The sequence below is a fragment of the Doryrhamphus excisus genome, linkage group LG6, assembly GCF_037039965.1.
Source record: "Doryrhamphus excisus strain RoL-2023G ecotype Guam linkage group LG6, RoL_Dexc_Guam_v1.1, whole genome shotgun sequence".
Classification (NCBI taxonomy): domain Eukaryota; kingdom Metazoa; phylum Chordata; class Actinopteri; order Syngnathiformes; family Syngnathidae; genus Doryrhamphus; species Doryrhamphus excisus.
In genome coordinates, this window is record NC_136362.1 from 2,211,819 (window position 1) to 2,232,500 (window position 20,682).

Consider the following 20,682-nt stretch of genomic DNA (forward strand, 5'->3'; position numbering starts at 1 on the left):
CATAATCTAAATACTGCTTTATATATATTAATAAAATAAAATACTTGTGAGGATGAGCAGTAGAAAATGAATAAAATAAAATAAAATAAAATAAAATAAAATAAAATAAAATAAAATAAAATAAAATAAAATAAAATAAAATATAGGAAGTGACAAAAAATGACAAAAATATATATAATAATAATAATAATAACAAAATAATAATTAAATAAAATACTTGTGAGGATGAACGGTAGAAAATGAATGAATGAAAATAAAATAAAAGATCGTTTCTCAAGAGAACATATGCAGTACTATACTGCACTCAAGTGGTGATTGTTGGTATTACATACGACCAATCTAAATACTGCTTTATATATATAAAAATACTCCCTGCTGGTGTATACAGTACATATTGTTACAAAAAATACATATAATAATAACAAAATAATGAAAAATTAATAAAATAAAATACCTGTGAGGATGAGCGGTAGAAAATGAATAAAAATAAAATAGTTTCTAAAGAACATATGCAGTACTATACTGCACTCATGTGGTGATTGTTGGTATTACCGGTAGAAAATGAATGAAAAATAAAATATAATTTCTAAAGGACATATGCAGTACTATACTGCACTCAAGTGGTGATTGTTGGTATTACATAATCTAAATACTGCTTTATATATATTAATAAAATAAAATACTTGTGAGGATGAGCAGTAGAAAATGAATAAAATAAAATAAAATAAAATAAAATAAAATAAAATAAAATAAAATAAAATAAAATAAAATAAAATAAAATAAAATAAAATAAAATAAAATAAAATAAAATAAAATAAAACTCGTGAGGATGAGCCTGAGCCTATTTTCTGTTAAAGGAAAGCCCAAAACAAGATTTTAAACTGTTTATGAACACATTTGCAGAACAATCTTTTAACAATACTTTTTTTCAAAAATAGTTATTAAATATTTAGCGCCATCAAAAAGGCTGTTTCTTTAACACACACATAAAAATAACTTTTCCAGTGTATAATAAAAGTGTCCATGGAATTCATCTGAATAAAAAGGCGATCCCGGCCATGACACCGGACAGTCCAACCAAGGCCAAGAGGGCGTTCCTCGCTGTGGTCTCTGGGTCAGTTCTCTCAAAGAACTCCACAAAACCATCCTGAAGAGATAAGAAAGATACAGTTGATACGATGGGGATTTCCTCAGCTCAAAGTCACATGACTTAGCAGCCATGACTTACCCAAGAGTTGTGCACCACCAGCCACGTGCGATGGTGTGACAGCAGATAGTTGGAGATCTCCCGGGCCACCTTCTCCACACAGGAGGCTCGCCCGTTGTTCTTCAGGTACCGGGACACCACGGCGCCAAAGGCCACCAGTGTGGCAACGCGGCCCCAGTTGGTGGTTCCGTCAGCAAACAGACTCTGGGCCACGTCCTGAATGAAGGCCATGTTGTCCCCTTTTTGGTCCAATGACAGTTGGTTGATGATGCCTTCAAAGGATCAAAAAATTATACTATAATTTTCTGTTTTTACTAACATAAACATATGTGCATTCAAAAGACAGGATTAACAGTTCATAAACTATAATATTTAATGACTTAGTATTCATAAATATACAGGACGCTCATCATAACGGATCAAATAACGTTTAAAGGATAAGTTATGAACATAAAACACAAACTTACCATTGAATTTAATCATGTGCTTGTCCACCAACTCCACCACGACCTTCTGCATCGTGGACTGAGCTTTACTTTGCATCCACTCAGCCGTGGACAGCCCGGTAAAGTCGGTGAGACAACGGCCGATGAGGCGCCTTGTGTCCCCTTCCAGGACGTCGTCCACCCCGGGGGTGTGGAGCTCCGGAGGACACGACAGGACTCGGGATGCCTCACCGCTGTCGGGGAGATGACTTCCATGGGGTGAGTCGCCCCGGAGCATCACTTTCAGCCCGACAGGTCGCTGTTTCGGCGGGATGCTGCGGTTAACGGCTCCTGCCGCGACAACCGGCGCGGCGCTTTCTCCAACTGCACCTGAACGCAACATTAAAGTGCCCGGAACTCCGCTCTTCTCCATGTCCGTGGCAATAATCGCCAGATAACGAGTGGGGAATTCGGGTAAGGTTGCTAGCTTAAACCACACAAAGATGGAAGTTTTCCTCAACGCGTCCGCTCACTGTCCCGGCAAGTTTAACGTTCAAAGATGCTGCGTTTCCAGCTTTATAGTGAATTGGAATTGTGACGTCACTGAACTTCCGCTGCAGCTTCCGGGTTTGCGTTCCCTCCATCCATCCATTTCCTGTGTCGCTTGTCTTCAGTTTATCCAAGCTGACTTTAAACGACTTTGTCGCCAGGGGTGTCCCAACTTAAAATAAATCACAAGTAACTTGATTTTGTTTTTTGTAAATTACGGCCAAGTCTTGTTAACACGTTGTGTGAGTCCAGCCGTGTTCTTAATGGGTTTTTAATGTTAGCATCTGTTAGCTCGCCACAACATTGGGCTGTGTTGGACCTCACACTTCCTGGTTGTGTCACGTGGTCTCATGTTCACCCTGACAGTATTATACTGTATTTGTGTTACGTACAAGATTAATGGGTTTTTTTGTATAGATACCATTGAGAAAGAGTATTTTATAGTATTTGTTATGATTTTATTGAATTCATAAAGCTTTGAAAGTCATTGAAAAAACGGAAGTTAGTGTTTGTGTAGTGTATCTGGAAATAACATTTTTGGGTTTCTGGAATAAATTAATTTTATTTACATAATTTCTTATGTTATGTAAGTTCCAGACGTTCTGTAACGTATTAATAACGCTCACAAAGGTTCTACTGTATGTTTAATTGTACCAAGCAGATCTCCACTCCAAAACAGTGTGGTATCGTGTATAAAAACACATAGGAAAGAAAGAGAAACACTGCCATCTGGTGGATATAAAGGGTTACTGTCTCTCCTATAGACTTTCGTGATCCTTTTTTTTTTACTGTTGAATAGCTTTATTGATAACAAATTGATAACACAACAAATGTTTACAGCTTAGCTACTCCAGCCAATATGGTTGGATACCTTTAAGAGTTGTACAAAACTTCCGGGTTGACGTTGCTGTGGTAACCAGAGATGACTAGCCCCGCCCCTTAGGTTTGCCCCAGTCGGCACTCAGTTAAATTCCACCACTCTCACACATGCCACACTTTTTAAAAAAACTCCCACGTCAAAAGTTCCACATTGATACCGAACAAATCAACGAACAGCGGAGACGGAATGCACACTAAACCCCCTAACACTGGTACGTACAAATCTTTGTTATAGCTAGCATGTTGTAGCTAAAAGAACAAAAGTTTGAGTTAGCTTCATATTAGCTAACATTGTACGTCGACGTTTATGTACACAAGGCAGCGATGTCAGTAGACTTGCAGCTGTTGCACAAAGTTCGAATAAATGTTGGGTGAGAAGGTGCTTTAACTGCTTTTAGCTTCGTAATTAGCCATGCGGAGTGTCCTTGAAGGCATCACTCCTCTCAAAAACATGTGAAGCGTATTTACTTCCGGATTCAATACGCTGTAAAAAGTAGTACTATGTTGTTGTTGTTGTTTTGTTTGCTAGTACATTCGTGTTACATTTTGTGCTATTTTGGGCACCGGAAATACTGACATAAGTAATATTATCATTATTAAATACACCTGATTCATGGTTCTTGGAGCCCTATGTCAAAATAAAAGTTTAATAATCACTTTCTGTTGAATGAATTACTATTTGACGTTAAAGTGTGCTAAAGGTGTTAGCTCAGTATCACAGTGACTGTGCAAAGAGTAGCTTTTCCTCCAGTCAGTAAAGTACACACTGTGAGAGATGAGACAACATGTTGTATTGAAGAGACAACATGCAGTTCCTCTTCCTGTTTCCTCTTCGACACGCAAACCACTGAGCTTTTCGTTGTGGACGCTCGTGCTTGCAAAAGGTTGCACAATATCGAAGCATGATTATGACACAATGTGTCATTTTGTTGTGATGTCACATATGATTTAATGAAGCAGAGTTATGGTCTCCTGTAGAGCCGCTACACACAATAACCAGCATAGAAAACTTTTTAGATTTAGCAGAATCTGCACCTAGCTGTATTTTATTTTTTGATTGGTGCTTCCTGACAAAATGTTCTGTTTTAATTGTCTCTGGGCATGCCCACTCCGCTGTAATTGGTCACACATCCGCTCCTCTGTGACATCACAAAGGAAGGGTTTAACCACACCTTTTGAAACCGAGCGTTTTGAGCCTCCCAAACTTCTTTTAGTGCTCGCTTCCAAATGCGTAAACGTCATGATCAGAAACGTTGGCATGGTTTAAAACAAGGAGTGTCGGTCAGCCATCTGAATAAAATGTAATTAAATAAAACAAAATCAAAATTTTTGCCTCTTTCTGGGTATGTTGGTATGTATTCAAAAAATATAATATATCAATATATCAAAATTTTCGGCAGCATAAAACCCGGAATGACAGGAAGGAGCCTTCCACTCATACCACAGGTTTCTATTCAGTTTTGGGATAACTTAAATAAATAATAACAACAATAATAATAATAATAATAGTAAATATTGTATTTATATATTTGTAAATATTTATATAGAAAATATTTATTTTATTAATATTTATATATTTTTTGTAGATTTTATATTTATATATAAAATATAAAATTTATATTTTTTTAATAATAATAATAATAATAATAATAATAATAATAACTAATAATAAATATTTTTTTCTCAGCATGAGCAATGTTCCCTGGAGTGAAGGTCCGAATAAAAAAATCATAAATAATAATAATAGTAATAATAAATATTATAAATATTAGATTTATATATTTGTAAATATTTATATATAAAATATTTATCTATTTAATATTTATATATTTTTATATTTAATATTTATATATAAAATATAAAATGTATATATATTTTTATTTATAATAATAATAATAAATAATAATAAATATTTTTTCTCAGCATGAGCAATGTTCCCTGGAGTGAAGGTCCGAATTAAATAAAAATCATAAATAATAATAACAATAAATATTATAAATATTAAATTTATATATTTGTAAATATTTATATATAAAATATTTATGTATTTAATATTTATATATTTATATATTTTATATTTATATATAAAATCTATATGTATTTGATTTCTTATAATAATAATAATAATAATAATAATAATAATAATAATAATAATAATAATAATAATAATACATATTTTTTCTCAGCATGAGCAATGTTCCCTGGAGTGAAGGTCCGAAATAAAAAAAATATATATATATTTAAAAATTTAAAAATATATATATATTTATTTTTTTTTATAAAAAAAATAGATATTAATTTTGTATTTTTATTTGGACCTTCACTCCAGGGAACATTGCTCATGCTGAGAATAGAGATGTGGCCAAAAGTTTTGAGAATGAGAGTATTGCCCGTCGCCAAGTTTGCTGCTTCAGTATTTTTAGATCTCTCTGTCAGATGATAACGTGTTACTATGTTGTTCCCACGCCACTTTGTTATCACTTTCGCCTTTCGCCTACTGTTAGCATGATACAGGACGAATTGTAACACTCAACTTTTCTTTTCTGGATGCCTCAAACAATCAGAAAAGGAATTCATAAGAGAAAATTAGTTTGTAAACAATGATGTTTTTGCAGGGGAAGTGTGACCTAAACATCCCATCTCATTTCTCGCTTCCAGCAGCCAATTAAACGGGTGGTTGCTAAGCGATGATACGTGGCATTGCTGAAAGCCTCTGATGCTCCCCAGCCGGCGGCGCAACTTCTTTTCAGATCCGTCTCCGACGCACCTCGCTCATGTGAAGGACGGCTCGGACGCTCGCAATACCATGGCGGCCGTAACTGGCCCCTGCGCCCTCAACAACGCTGAGGTCGGTACGCCGCAGAGCAGGCATGGGAGCAGCGAAGAGGATATTAAATGTGAGAGTGCCCGGAGGAAAAGGGAGAACACTATCCTGGAGAAGACCCATGAATTCTTCCAGGTGTGCGACATTGAGAAAAAGGGATTCATTACCCGATGGGACATGCAGGTAAGAAAAATTCTTATGTATTGTTTCTCGGGAGTTGCTTATACTTCAATTATTCTTTATGCATGTAAAGGGGTCTTTATTTTAATTTTAATTAATTTCATTAATTTTTTTTTTAAATTAGGTACGTGACTTTAAATTTAATTTAATTAAAATAATTAAAAAGTTCAAAAAATTTAAAATAATTAAATTTTTAAAATAAAGTAAAAATATAACAAGTGTATAGTCACATGAGATTTTTATGTTTTTTTTTAATGGTAAAAACAAAATGTTAACTTTTCACCATATTTTTGGAAAATATTATTTTGTGTTTTTTTTCGCTAGGGGTTCTATTATATTATTTATCTTATTTTTTTATTTAATTAAATTAAATTTTTTAATTTAATTTAATTTAATTTAATTTAATTTAATTTAATTTAATTTAATTTAATTTAATTTAATTTAATTTAATTTAATTTAATTTAATTTAATTTAATTTAATTTAATTTAAAGTCGCAGGACTTATTTTGTATCTTATTTATCTTTTGATCTTATTTTTTAAATTAAATTAAATTAAATTAAATTAAATTAAATTAAATTAAATTAAATTAAATTAAATTAAATTAAATTAAATTAAATTAAATTAAATTAAATTAAATTAAATTAAATTAAAAAAGCAGGAAGTGAACAAATGTAACAGTCAGTGATTGTTAGTGATCAACTTTTATGTTTATATGCTAATATGTTTTTTCCCCACTTAAAAAAAAAAATTAAACAAAAAAAATACAACAAAAGTGTATAGTGACATGAGATTTTTATAGATTTTTTTATGGTAAAAACAAAATGTTATCTTTTCACCGAAAAAATAGTGCATATTTTGTGTTTTTTTTTCCGCTAAGGGTTCTTATTTTTATTTTTATTTTTATTTTTATTTTTATTTTTATTTTTATTTTTATTTTTATTTTTATTTTTATTTTTATTTTTATTTTTATTTTTATTTTTATTTTTATTTTTATCAAATAAATGTATTTATTTTTTAATTTGGCACATGAATTAAATTAAATTAAATTAAATTAAATTAAATTAAATTAAATTAAATTAAATTAAATTAAATTAAATTAAATTAAATTAAATTAAATTAAATTAAATTAAATTAAATTAAATTAAATTAAATTAAATTAAATTAAATTAAATTAAATTCAAAGTTTGTGGTTTATTACGTTTGCGGGTGTAACAGCGCGTCTGAAACTGTAAGCAGCGTCCTCATTAGAACCGAGTGTGATATCAAAGCTCCATTCTACTTGTTATGGCCCACAAGTGCTTCATCAATGGATGGACAACAGCGAGGACCAACATCTGAGGACCAGGTGAATCTGCACAATAATGCGAGTGGGGGGGCTAGCATCACAAAGCACCCGCGTGGCTATCTATTATCAGCTCTTAGCGCCTTCCCCTTTCAGTCTTTATTATGCAGCTTTGAATAAAGCATGTGGGTCCTCGCCATGTCCTGTTCAGCATCACTGATAAGAGAACGGGCTGTCCTTATTGCACACTTGGGATAAATAAATAATAACATTGTCATGAAATAGCATGAAAATAGTATTATAGTATTGATATTTTCTAACACAAATTAGTAAACTATTAGTAAACCTTTAAAGGGTCCCTGTCATATTTCATGAACTTTAGTTAAATATATTATATAGTGTTTGTAATAATTAACATTGTTTGAGGGTAAATTTGCAAAAATTACATTTACAGTTCGAACTAGCTCTCGCAATCCAGACTCATTCAGCAAAAGCAGAATAAACAAACACTTCACAGGGTTAATAGGAGTCCAACCAAAGCATGTTGTGTTGCTGCTGGATGTTCATCGTAAATGTGATACTGTAATTTTGTTTGCTTTTTCCAAAAGAGAAAGTTTTAACTCAACAATGAATGGTTGGATGGTACTCCTAGTTTACAGAAAGCAATTGGTTTGAAAGTATGATATGAAAAAAGATGCCATTTTCTGCCAGTACACGGGAAAAATTTATTCAATGGAATAAATGGGAAAACACAAGATTCAATTCAATTCAGTTTAATTTAATTTAATTTAATTTAATTTAATTTAATTTAATTTAATTTAATTTAATTTAATTTAATTTAATTTAATTTAATTTAATTTAATTTAATTTAATTTAATTTAATTTAATTTAATTTAATTTAATTTAATTTAATTTAGCAGGACTTATTTTGTATCTTATTTATCTTTTGATCTTATTTTAAATTAAATTAAATTAAATTAAATTAAATTAAATTAAATTAAATTAAATTAAATTAAATTAAATTAAATTAAATTAAATTAAATTAAATTAAATTAAATTAAATTAAATTAAATTAAGAAAGCAGGAAGTGAACAAATGTAACAGTCAGTGATTGTTAGTGATCAACTTTTTCTTGAATATTGCATATCTTGCGTTAAAAAATAAAAATAAAAATAAAAATAAAAATAAAAATAAAAATAAAAATAAAAATAAAAATAAAAATAAAAATAAAAATAAAAATAAAAATAAAAATAAAAATAAAAAATTTAATTATTTAAATATAATAGAACCCCTAGCGGAAAAAAACCACAAAATATGCACTATTTTTTCCAAAAATATGGTGAAAAGATAACATTTTGTTTTTACCATAAAAAAATCCATAAAAATCTCATGTCACTATACACTTTTGTTGTATTTTTTTTGTTTAATTTTTTTTTTAAGTGGGGAAAAACATATTAGTCTTATTAACATTATAGAAGTTCTGACTTTATTCAATGGAATAAATGGGAAAACGCAAGATATGCAATATTCAAGAAAAAGTTGATCACTAACAATCACTGACTGTTACATTTGTTCACTTCCTGCTTTCTTAATTTAATTTAATTTAATTTAATTTAATTTAATTTAATTTAATTTAATTTAATTTAATTTAATTTAATTTAATTTAATTTAATTTAATTTAATTTAATTTAATTTAATTTAATTACATTTGCGGGATTATTACATTCAAAGATGCAGATTTGTATTACGTTTGTGGGCAGTTATTACGTTCGCGGGTGTAACATGCACATTGTCACCGCTTCATGATGCTGTGGCTACGGGCGTCCTGACGTCATAGATGTGTTTTCCTAGATAACATACATTACAAAAACAGCCGAGACTCCGACATTGAACACATCCTTTTCCACACCCTGGATTATATGGATGGCTTTTGTCAACAGTGGCAGCAATGTAAACATTGCCGAGTGTGGTTATGTTGGCTTTTGTGATGTCACGAGTTGTTGCATCACCTTCTTGGATTTAATGTTTAGTTAAGAGCCCCTCCCGTGTCAACAGTCCCGTTCTGCACTTTGAAGTCCTGTCACACAGGTACTTGGATTCTTTAAAGATTTTCAGACCTGAATTCACATGGAAGGCCATTTCCTCCACGGAAACAAAACAAAAAATATCTCACTTATTAGTCACAATTATGAGATACAAAGTAGAAATTTACTGTTAAAAAGTTACATTAATGAGATAGGAAAGTCATCATCTGTGAGATAACATGTTGAAATTTTGAGATACAGCTCTTAAGGTGTCTGGGAGTGAGGTTTTCACGCGCCGTGATGCTTTCTTCATAGAAACTGAACCTGAACTGAAATGGTTGGTTCCTACTGCGGCACGGTGGTCCAGTGGTTAGCGCGCAGACCTCACAAATTTTTGCTTGCATTTAAAAAAAAATAAGACTCTTATTTATTTATTTATTTTTTGTTTTCTCTGAAAAAAATAAAAAAAGCATGTAGGTTTTTTTTCAGAGAGAAAAAAAAAAGTCTTATTTAAAAAAAAAAAATGTCAACTAACGTACTTTGTACATTCGCCATCAGCATTCATGACCTGGCAAATTTTTGCTTGCATTTTTTTGACAATAAGACTCTTTTTTTTGTTTGTTTTGTTTTGTTTTCTCTGAAAAAAAAGTTTTATTAAAAAAAAAAGTCAACTAGCGTACTTTGTATATTCGCCATCAGCATTCACGACCTGGCAAATTTTTGCTCGCATTTTTTTGAAAATATGACTCTGTTTTTTTTGGGGGGGGGGGTTGTTTTCGCTGAAAAAAAAAAAGTCTTATTTAAAAAAAAAATGTCAACTAGCATACTTCGTACATTTGCAATCAGCATTCATGACCTGGCAAATGTTTGCTTGCATTTTTAAAAAAAATATTTTTGATTTTTTGATTTGTTTTGTTTTCTCTGAAAAAATAAAAAAAGCATGTAGGCTTTTTTTCAGAGAAAAAAAAGTCTTATTTTCAAAAGAAATGTCAACTAGCGTACTAGCGTACATTCGCCACCAGCATTCATGACCTGGCAAATTTTTGCTCGTATTTATTTTGAAAATAAGACTCTTTTTTTGGGGGGCGGGGGGGTTGTTTTCTCTGGGAAAAAAAGTCTTATTTTCAAAAAAAATGTTAACTGGCGTACTTTGTACATTCGCCATCAGCATTCATGACCTGGCAAATTTTTGCTTGCATTTTTTTTGAAAATAAGACTCTTTTTTTATTTTTTGTTTTTTTTTGTTTTCTCTGAAAAAATAAAAAAAAAGCATGTAGGCTTTTTTTCAGAGAAAAAAAGTATTATTTTCAATTATTTTCAAAAGAAATGTCAACTAGCGTACTTTGTACATTCGCCATCAGCATTCATGACCTGGCAAATTTTTGCTCGCATTTTTTTTTGAAAATAATTTTTTTTCCTCTGAAAAAATAAAAAAAAGCATGTAGGTTTTTTTTGTCAGAGAAAAAAAAAGTCTTATTTTCAAAAACAATTTCAACTAGTGTACTTCGTACATTTGTCATCAATATTCATGACCTGGAAAATTTTTGCTCGCATTAAAAAAAAAAGACTCATTTTTTTTGTTTTTTTTTTCTCTGAAAAAAAAGTCTTATTTAAAAAAAATGTCAACTAGCATACTTCGTACATCTGTCATCAGTATTCATGACCTGGAAAATTTTTGCTCGCATTAAAAAAAAAAAAAAGACTCATTTTTTTTTTCTTCTCTGAAAAAAAAGTCTTATTTAAAAAAAAAAATGTCAACTAGTGTACTTCGCACATTCACCATCGGCATTCATGACCTGGAAAATTTTTGCTTGCACTTTTTTTTGGGAAAATAAGACTTTTTTTTTTCTCTGAAAAAAAAACAAAAAAAAAATTTCTCATTGACCCTGTATTGGTAATAATTTTATTGGTAATAAAATACAGAGCATACACCGACCACTGTTTCCATCTCCTACTAACATGTCTTTACAGCTGCTCAGTAGTCAATCATTAAAGACTCCTACTGGGAAGCTACCACATGCTATTATTCCGTGTACCCGTGTATTTTACATGTATCTATTTGAGTTCCTATCAACGGCAAGTTCATTTCATTGCGGTAATCAACTAAACCAAATAACCATTATTAGGGCTTGAGCACTGACCAGTGCGAAATTGTAATTGTATTGTAATCGTAATGTTTATTATTATTATTATTATTATTATTATTCTCCCAAAATGAGCGCCATTTTGAGGGCCTTAACATGCCCGAAAACTCACCAAATTTTGCGAGCGCATCAGGTCTGGCGAAAAAATTTGATATTTTATATTTTTCAAATATAATGTTCCAAAATTGGCTCTCTAGCGCCACCTTGAAATTAAAAAAAAATTGGCCCCCGCCACCAGTTTCACTGATCGTCACGAAACTTGGTGGAGACGTCTATCGTGACAGGAAACACCAAAAAGTCTCAAGAACCCATATTGTAAAACGAACAGGAAGTCGGCCATTTTTGATGGAGGAGAAGTAGGGGTCGTATTTTGTTATTATTATTATTATTATTATTATTATTATTGTCACATGCATAATGGTGTTCTTGTATACTAAACAGCGTCTGTACGGCGAACTTCCTCTCAATGCGGACGAGTTGGAGAAAGTATTCGACACGCTTGATAGTGACAGCAATGGATCTCTCACCCTGGATGAGTTCTCCACTGGCTTTAGTATGTTCCTTTGTTTGTTCCTCTCCTATCTTCTCCACCATGCAGTGACAAGACTTTTTAATCTTCCATTTTTAGGTGAATTTCTTTATGGCAGAAAGATATCGATAAGTGAAAGCATGGAGGAAAACCTTCCCGGTATGAAGTCTCCAGAGGTTCTGTACCACAATCAATGGGATGAGAACCTGGTAACCTCTGAAGATGATGAGGAGAAACATTTTTTCATGCTGATGGAGAGTCTCGGAGCCAGGAATGTCTTTGAAGAGTGAGTATTGTCTTATTTCCTCAATTTCATTAGTAACTAACTTTTATTCGGACCTGAACGCATCAACAGCAGAGTACACAGTAAACGTAGTATCTCCAACTGTCTTTACTCCATGATATACTCGCCAACCAGTCCTTTATCTGCATCAGTCCAGCAGAGGTACGCAGTTTGTGGGCGCAGCTTCGCCGGGATGAACCGCACCTTCTTTCCAATTTTGAGGACTTCCTGGCAAGAGTGACGTCCCAGATCGTTGCGGCGAATCAGGAGAAGAGCGAAATGGAGAACGCTCTTCAACGGTGAGACGATATCGTTTGGATAAGAACCCATAAGAACACATAAATAGCCTACTGAGCTTTAAGGACTTATAACATTAATAATAATTACAGTACTAAGTACGTCTTCAACGGGTGCAGTATTTGATAAGTATATAGTTAATATAGTTAATATAGTATACACTGAAAAGATGCTTTGATGATAATAGATTGTCCTTGAACCTAAATAAAACTAAAATCATGCAGTGATTGTTAGTGATCAACTTTTTCTTGAATATTGCATATCTTGTGTTTTCCCATTTATTCCATTAAATAAAGTCAGAACTTCTATAATGTTAAAAAGACTAACATGTTTTTTCCCCACTTAAAAAAAATAAACAAAAAAATCTAACAAAAGTGTATAGTGACATGAGATTTTTATGGATTTTTTTTAATGGTAAAAACAAAATGTTAACTTTTCACCATATTTTTGGAAAATAGTGCATATTTTGTGTTTTTTTTCTGCTAGGGGTTCTATTATTTTTAATTTTTTAAATATTTATTTAAATAAAATTATTTTGTATTTTTTATTTTGTATTTTGTATTTTGTATTTTGTATTTTGTATTTTTTATTTTTTATTTTTTATTTTTTATTTTTTATTTTTTATTTTTTATTTTTTATTTTTTATTTACAATATTTTTGGAAAATAGAGCATATTTAAATATTTATTTAAATTAAATAATTTTAATTTTAATTTTAATTTTAATTTTAATTTTAATTTTAATTTTAATTTTAATTTTAATTTTAATTTTAATTTTAATTTTAATTTTAATTTTAATTTTAATTTTAATTTTAATTTTAATTTTAATTTTACATTAAATTAAATTAAAAAAACAAACTATATTAGGAAAGCAGGAAGTGAACAATGTTAACTTTTCACCATATTTTTAGAAAATAGTGCACATTTTGTCTTTTTTCCCGCTAGGGGTTCTATTATATTTAAATATTTATTTAAATAATTTTAATTTTAATTTTAATTTTAATTTTAATTTTAATTTTAATTTTAATTTTAATTTTAATTTTAATTTTAATTTTAATTTTAATTTTAATTTTAATTTTAATTTTAATTTTAATTTTAATTTTGAATTAAATTAAATTAAAAAAAGCTTAAACTATATTAGGAAAGCAGGAAGTGAACAATGTTAACTTTTCACCATATTTTTGGAAAATAGTGCATATTTTGTGTTTTCCCCCGGTATGGGGTTCTATTATATTTAAATATTTAAATATTTATTTAAATTAAATAATTTGAATTTTAAATTAAATTAAATTAAATTAAATTAAATTAAATTAAATTACATTACATTACATTACATTACATTACATTACATTACATTACATTAAATTAAATTAAATTAAATTAAATTAAATTAAATTAAATTAAGAAAGCAGGAAGTGAACAAATGTAAGAGTTACTGATTGTAAAAGTACCAGATGGAGGGGTAGGATTTAATAAGCTTTGCTTCTTCCTACTCCTTTTGGACATGTGGAACTGTGAACTTATTATGGGATGCATTCAATTGTAATCTGATGCATGTTGAAATGAAATCAAACCATTACCATTACCAAGTATGTCCCTAATAGGAAAGCAGCCACACACGACAATGAGATCCAGCGCCTTTATGAGGAAATGGAGCAACAAATCAAAAACGAAAGAGATCGAATTGTCATGCAGGTAAAATCAAATATATTCCCGCTTTAAAATTCTATCAAGCGCTTCTTCTCAAGTAGTATGTCACCTTCTTTGCACTGAAGGACTATAAAGGGTTTGAATCTCGCAGCCAAGACCTGGAGAAACAGCTGACCACTAAGGAGAAGGAGTTGGACCTGCTTTTTCAGAAGCAGAGGAGGGTGAGCCATTGAGCATATTTTCCCACAGACTCAGACAAAGACGAGTTAATGACAAGTAGTAATTAACTTAACTGTTACTACCTTTTTGGCTTGCGGCCATTTCTCTTTTTTTGTGACTCAACTTTATTTGCCGCATTAAATCAATAACGTCAACAAATGACACGACATTTGAAGTGCCTTGTGCAAAAAACTGAGCTCGATAAATAAACTTTAATTGCTTCTGACAAATAACCAACCTCTTGTGGAAGGACACAAATGCTACACATTAATTTTTATTTTAGTATAATTTATTTCATTTTTTTTCCACTTTTGTGATACCTTTAATTGTCATGACAGTAATTGCCATTTCTCCTGAGCATAATAATAATAATAATAATTAACTTTTGGGGAAAAAAAAAACTGTCTACATCAGGGGTGGGCAAACTTTTTGACTCGCGGGCCGCATTGATATGACAAAATTTACGGGGGGGGCAGACTATATATTTTACACGTAACAGTCCGCCTGGTATTATTGTATCTGTAAAATTGTCATGCAATCTGCTATTATTATTTCTTATTTTATATTTATATTTAAATATTTTAAAAATAATAAAATATTATAATAATTACAATAAAATTAAAATAATAATTATCATATTATTATTATGTAAAATATGCAAATATAACAATAATATTATATATAATTAATATAATAATTAGCATTAATATAATAATTATAATAAACATAATAGTTCTAATAATAATTATAATAATCTAATAATCTAATAATCTAATAATCTAATAATCTAATAATCTAATAATCTAATAATCTAATAATAATAATAATAATAATAATTATTATTATTATTATTATTATGTGCTTGTGTCCCTTTTTTCAGGAACACTTTGTAAACAACAGACCATGTCAAAAAACGAAATTGATAAAACCATCAAAAGGTTGGCTCAGGCCATGATGCCAGGTTGTATGTTGAGTTTAAATGAAATACTTTGGAAAGATTGGGCGGGCCGTATTCAAACACTTGGCGGGCCGGATGTGGCCCCCGGGCCGTAGTTTGCCCACCCCTGGTCTACATGCACTACTGAATCTAATTTTGTTATAAATTCAATGAAATGTGACATAGTACAACATAAGTGTCAGATTATAAATAAATTATTTTTTTAATTAAATTAAATTTTGACTTTTAATTTAATTTATAAGTCGCAGGACTTTTTAAAAAATCTTTTTATTAAATTAAATTAAATTAAATTAAATTAAATTAAATTAAATTAAATTAAATTAAATTAAATTAAATTAAATTAAATTAAATTAAATTAAATTAAATTAAATTAAATTAAATTAAATTAAATTAAATTAAATTAAATTAAATGTCTTTAATCTAATTTAGTTATAAATTCAATGAAATGTGACATAGTACAACATAAGTGTCAGATTATAAATAAATTATTTTTTTAAATTAAATTAAATTTTGACTTTTAATTTAATTTAATTTATAAGTCGCAGGACTTTTTAAAAAATCTTTAAATTAAATTAAATTAAATTAAATTAAATTAAATTAAATTAAATTAAATTAAATTAAATTAAATTAAATTAAATTAAATTAAATTAAATTAAATTAAATTAAATTAAATTAAATTAAATTAAAAGTCATTAATTAAATTAAATTAAAAGTCTTTAATTAAATTAAATTAAAAGTCTTTAATTTAATTTAATTTAATTTAATAATTAACTTTTGGGAAAAAAAAACCTGTCTACATTGGTGGCACTACTGAATCTAATTTAGTTGTAAATTCAATGAAATAACAGATGGAATTATACTGCAATCTACAAGATTTAAAAATTAAATTAAATTAAATTAAATTAAATTAAATTAAATTAAATTAAATTAAATTAAATTAAATTAAATTAAATTAAATTAAATTAAATTAAATTAAATTAAATTAAATTGCAAAAAGAGGTAGGAATTTATAAGCTTTTCTTCAGCCTGCTCCTTTTGGACTTGTGATCAGATAGTTGAATACAAATGTAAATAATGGAAAGTTATATTTTTATTGGTGTGGGAGATGCACTGTGGTGTTTCGTGCATTTGCCCAAATAAATATAATACAAAAATAAAATAATTTGTTCCTGTCTTCATATTCAGTGTCTAATTCTGTGCATTAATGAGGTCCCCATGTAATTATACAACAAATGTGTAAACATGTAGTCTTAAAAGCGATATCGTCTTGGGAAAAACATATTTTTATTCCCGCTAATTATATTAGCATATTGTTATTGATCATCAGGGATGCAGACTATTGAATAAAACATGCATCCCACAGCTGGAGCATCAGTGTCAGGAGCTTCACACTGAGCAACATGTAACCAAGGTGGAGAACGTGAAGCTGAAGAAGACCAACGATGATCTAGCAAAGGAACTGGATCACACCAGTCAGGAGCTTCTCTTGGCTCAGGAACAGCTGAGTCTGCTCCACCAGCAGTCCAACCGCATCCATGAGGAGAAGGAGATGTGAGTAATAATCCTGGAGGTCTTTTAACGTTTCGGAAAAAAGGCATGGAATGTTGTTCTTGTGCTCAGGGAAATATACAGACTGACAGAGGGACTGCAACGGGAGCGAGCGAGTCTTCTCAAACAGTTGGACCTCATGAGGTTTGAATCATTGCTCAAAAAACATCCATCCGTTTTAATTTTAAAACATTTTAAAAATCAGGAAAAGTCAGGAAACTCTATTTCAACAAAATAAAAAATTTTTTTTTACCTCATTTTAAAATGGTCTGGTTGAAATTATGACCACTGTATTGTTAGGGTCGGTTTCAACACGGTTATAATAATATGATTATAAAGCAATATTTTGAGACACATTTTAAGAAATTTTAGTTTTTGTGTTACTACCCCAACCTTCCATAAGTGGGTCAAAAATGACCCGGTCAGGTTGTTTTCTTGAAATATCTTCGTAATGAAAAATTATCATTTCATATTCCATGTATTCATGCCATCACTGATTTTCTGTCTTGGGTCTTATTTGTTTTCTTGCAGGGAAATGAACAAACATTTACAAGATGAAAAAGACATTTTCTTTCAGGTTTGTGATTTTTTTTGTTTACTGCTGTCATTGCCAATTAAATTAAATTAAACTAAATTAAATTAAATTAAATTAAATTAAATTAAATTAAATTAAATTAAATTAAATTAAATTAAATTAAATTAAATTAAATTAAATTAAATTAAATTAAATTAAATTAAATTAAATTAAATTAAATTAAATTAAATTAAATTAATAAATAATCAAATAATCAAATAATTAAATTAAATTAAATTAAATTAAATTAAATTAAATTAAATTAAATTAAATTAAATTAAATTAAATTAAATTAAATTAAATTAAATTAAATTAAATTAAATTTAAATAAATTAAATTAAATTTAAATAAATAAATAATTAAACAATTAAACAATTAAATAATTAAATAATTAAATAATTAAATAATTAAATAATTAAATTAAATTAAATTAAATTAAATTAAATTAAATTAAATTAAATTAAATTAAATTAAATTAAATTAAATTAAATTAAATTAAATTAAAATTTGAAATTTAATGACAAAAATAAGATAAATAATATAATAGAACCCCTAGTGGAAAAAAACACAAAATAATATTTTCCAAAAATATGGTGAAAAGTTAACATTTTGTTTTCACCATAAAAAAAAATCCATAAAAATCTCATGTGACTATACGTACACTTGTTATATTTTTTCATGATTATTTTTTTTTCAAGTGGGGAAAAAACGTATTAGTTTTATGAACATTATAGAAGTTCTAACTTTATTCAATGGAATAAATGGGAAAACACAAGATATGCAATATTTCAGAAAAAAGTTGAGGTGCAAAATATTACTTTTTGGTCCCAAAAAAATGGTCCCTCATAAAAGTCCAAAGTAATACTATAACAGTCAATTCTATAAATTCTATAAATCTTGATATACTTGATTATATAAGGTCGAGAAGAAAGAAATCAATGAAAGTGATTGCTCATGTTTTACCTGCAGAAACCAAACAATTGTAAGAAGACGGGATTCCAACCAACGCCTGAACTTAATGTTGGGTCACACACTTACTTTCCAAGAAGGTAAAATCATTAATTGTAAGTATTTTACACGTAAATTATAAGATCAAGCATGTTCTCGTCAACATATAGTGAAGTGGAGAACGAGGATGGCTCTGAGAGGCAGAACCCAACCAATGGGTCCCCAACCAGAGGTTCCCTTCAGAGGATCATCTCTATTGAGGAGGACCATCTCCCCCACTTGCTCCAGAATAGTCTCCAGCCCCAAATTCCTCTTGAACCGCTTCCCGAAAAAGAGGAATCAGAAGAACATATAGACTTGATGATGAGCGATATTTACCCGACTTACGCTCAGCCTCGGAGGTCAGAGGGCATCGGAGATATGAGTCAAACTCCCACGTCTCCGAGAGGCGAACCCGTGGGCAAGGAGGCTAGCATAAATGTAAGTAGATGTTTTGTTTTTTACCCAGCAAATGAATTGATCGCATCTCTACTCTTGAGAAGGACGGTCCTCCGTCGGCACCCGACCGCCTATTTAAGATCGTTCTGGTGGGGAACTCCAGCGTGGGAAAGACCTCCCTCCTGCGACGGTTTTGCGATGACTGCTTTCATCCAGACACGTCCGCCACCGTCGGTATGAAAATTCACACTTTTTTTCATAGGTTGGCTGTTCCTGCAACTTATACTCCAGAGCGACTTATGTAGGTTTTTTGTAACTAATTGTGCATTTTTGGCCTTGTGCGACTTATACTCCGGAGCGACTTATGTATGTTTTTTTCTACCTAATTATGCATTTTTGGCCTTGTGCGGCTTATACTCCAGAGTGACTTATGTATATTTTTTTTCTACCTAATTATGCATTTTTGGCCTTGTGCATCTTATGTATGTTTTTTTCTACCTAATTATGCATTTTTGGCCTTGTGCGACTTATACTTATGTATGTTTTTTTTCTACCTAATTATGCATTTTTGGCCTTGTGCGACTTATACTCCGGAGTGACTTATGTATGTTTTTTTCTACCTAATTATGCATTTTTGGCCTTGTGCGACTTATACTCCGGAGTGACTTATGTATGTTTTTTTTCTACCTAATTATGCATTTTTGGCCTTGTGCGACTTATACTCCGGAGTGACTTATGTATGTTTTTTTTCTACCTAATTATGCATTTTTGGCCTTGTGCGACTTATACTCTGGAGCGACTTATGTATGTTTTTTTCTACCTAATTATGCATTTTTGGCCTTGTGCGACTTATACTCCGAAGCGACTTATGTATGTTTTTTTTTTTTTACCTAATTATGCATTTTTGGCCCTGTGCGACTTGTACTCCGGAGTGACTTATGTACATTTTTTTTCTACCTAATTATGCATTTTTGGCCTTGTGCAACTTATGTATGTTTTTTTCTACCTAATTATGCATTTTTGGCCTTGTGCGACTTATACTCCGGAGCGACTTATGTATGTTTTTTTCTACCTAATTATGCATTTTTGGCCTTGTGCGACTTATACTCCGGAGCGACTTATGTATGTTTTTTTTCTACCTAATTATGCATTTTTGGCCTTGTGCGACTTATACTCCTGAGCGACTTATGTATGTTTTTTTTCTACCTAATTATGCATTTTTGGCCTTGTGCGACTTATGTATGTTTTTTTCTACCTAATTATGCATTTTAGGCCTTGTGCGACTTATGTATGTTTTTTTCTACCTAAGTATGCATTTTTAGCCTTGTGCGACTTATACTCAGGAGCGACTTATGTATGTTTTTTTCTACCTAATTATGCATTTTTGGCCTTGTTCGACTTATACTCAGGAGCGACTTATGTATGTTTTTTTTCTACCTAATTATGCATTTTTGGCCTTGTGCGACTTATACTCAGGAGCGACTTATGTATGTTTTTTTTTTACCTAATTATCCATTTTTGGCCTTGTGCAACTTATACTCTGCAGCGACTTATGTATGTTTTATTCTACCTAATTATGCATTTTTGGCCTTGTGCGACTTATGTATGTTTTTTTCTACGTAATTATGCATTTTTGGCCTTGTGCGACTTATACTCCGGAGCGACTTATGTATGTTTTTTACCTAATTATGTATTTTTGGCCCTGTGCAACTTATACTCCAGAGT

The 20,682-nt window shown here is 30.0% G+C and overlaps 2 protein-coding genes across 3 annotated transcripts in view; one reads left to right on the forward strand and one right to left on the reverse strand.

Moving 5' to 3' along the window:
- Positions 1–1,030: 1,030 nt before the first annotated feature.
- Positions 1,031–2,276, reverse strand: LOC131137866 (induced myeloid leukemia cell differentiation protein Mcl-1 homolog). Its single transcript, XM_078791004.1, has 4 exons — positions 2,166–2,276; positions 1,675–2,119; positions 1,229–1,479; positions 1,031–1,147 (listed from the first exon to the last, which is right to left on the reverse strand). The coding sequence occupies exons 1-4, from the start codon at positions 2,274–2,276 to the stop codon at positions 1,031–1,033; spliced, it is 924 nt and encodes a 307-aa protein (XP_078647130.1).
- Positions 2,277–5,716: 3,440 nt separating this feature from the next.
- cracr2aa (calcium release activated channel regulator 2Aa) overlaps positions 5,717–20,682 on the forward strand; it is a 19,230-nt gene continuing 4,264 nt past the window's right edge. For both annotated transcript variants that reach the window (XR_013627468.1, XM_078791111.1), the window contains exons 1-12: positions 5,717–6,067; positions 11,957–12,068; positions 12,144–12,330; positions 12,480–12,626; positions 14,227–14,317; positions 14,398–14,493; positions 16,813–17,000; positions 17,070–17,141; positions 17,529–17,574; positions 18,541–18,620; positions 18,690–18,999; positions 19,062–19,191. Coding sequence is in view for 1 of the 2 variants with exons in the window: in XM_078791111.1 (XP_078647237.1) it covers positions 5,777–6,067; positions 11,957–12,068; positions 12,144–12,330; positions 12,480–12,626; positions 14,227–14,317; positions 14,398–14,493; positions 16,813–17,000; positions 17,070–17,141; positions 17,529–17,574; positions 18,541–18,620; positions 18,690–18,999; positions 19,062–19,191 (1,750 nt within the window). In the remaining variant the exon portion in view is untranslated. The remainder of the gene's footprint in view (positions 6,068–11,956; positions 12,069–12,143; positions 12,331–12,479; positions 12,627–14,226; positions 14,318–14,397; positions 14,494–16,812; positions 17,001–17,069; positions 17,142–17,528; positions 17,575–18,540; positions 18,621–18,689; positions 19,000–19,061; positions 19,192–20,682) is intronic.

Coding starts and splice junctions, on each gene's coding strand:
- LOC131137866 (XM_078791004.1), bottom strand. CDS start 2,276: ATGGAGGGAACGCAAACCCGGAAGCTGCAGCGGAAGTTCAGTGACGTC. Junction 2,120..2,165: donor ACGTTAAACTTGCCGGGACA/GTGAGCGGACGC, acceptor GTGTGGTTTAAG/CTAGCAACCTTACCCGAATT. Junction 1,480..1,674: donor GCACATGATTAAATTCAATG/GTAAGTTTGTGT, acceptor GATCCTTTGAAG/GCATCATCAACCAACTGTCA.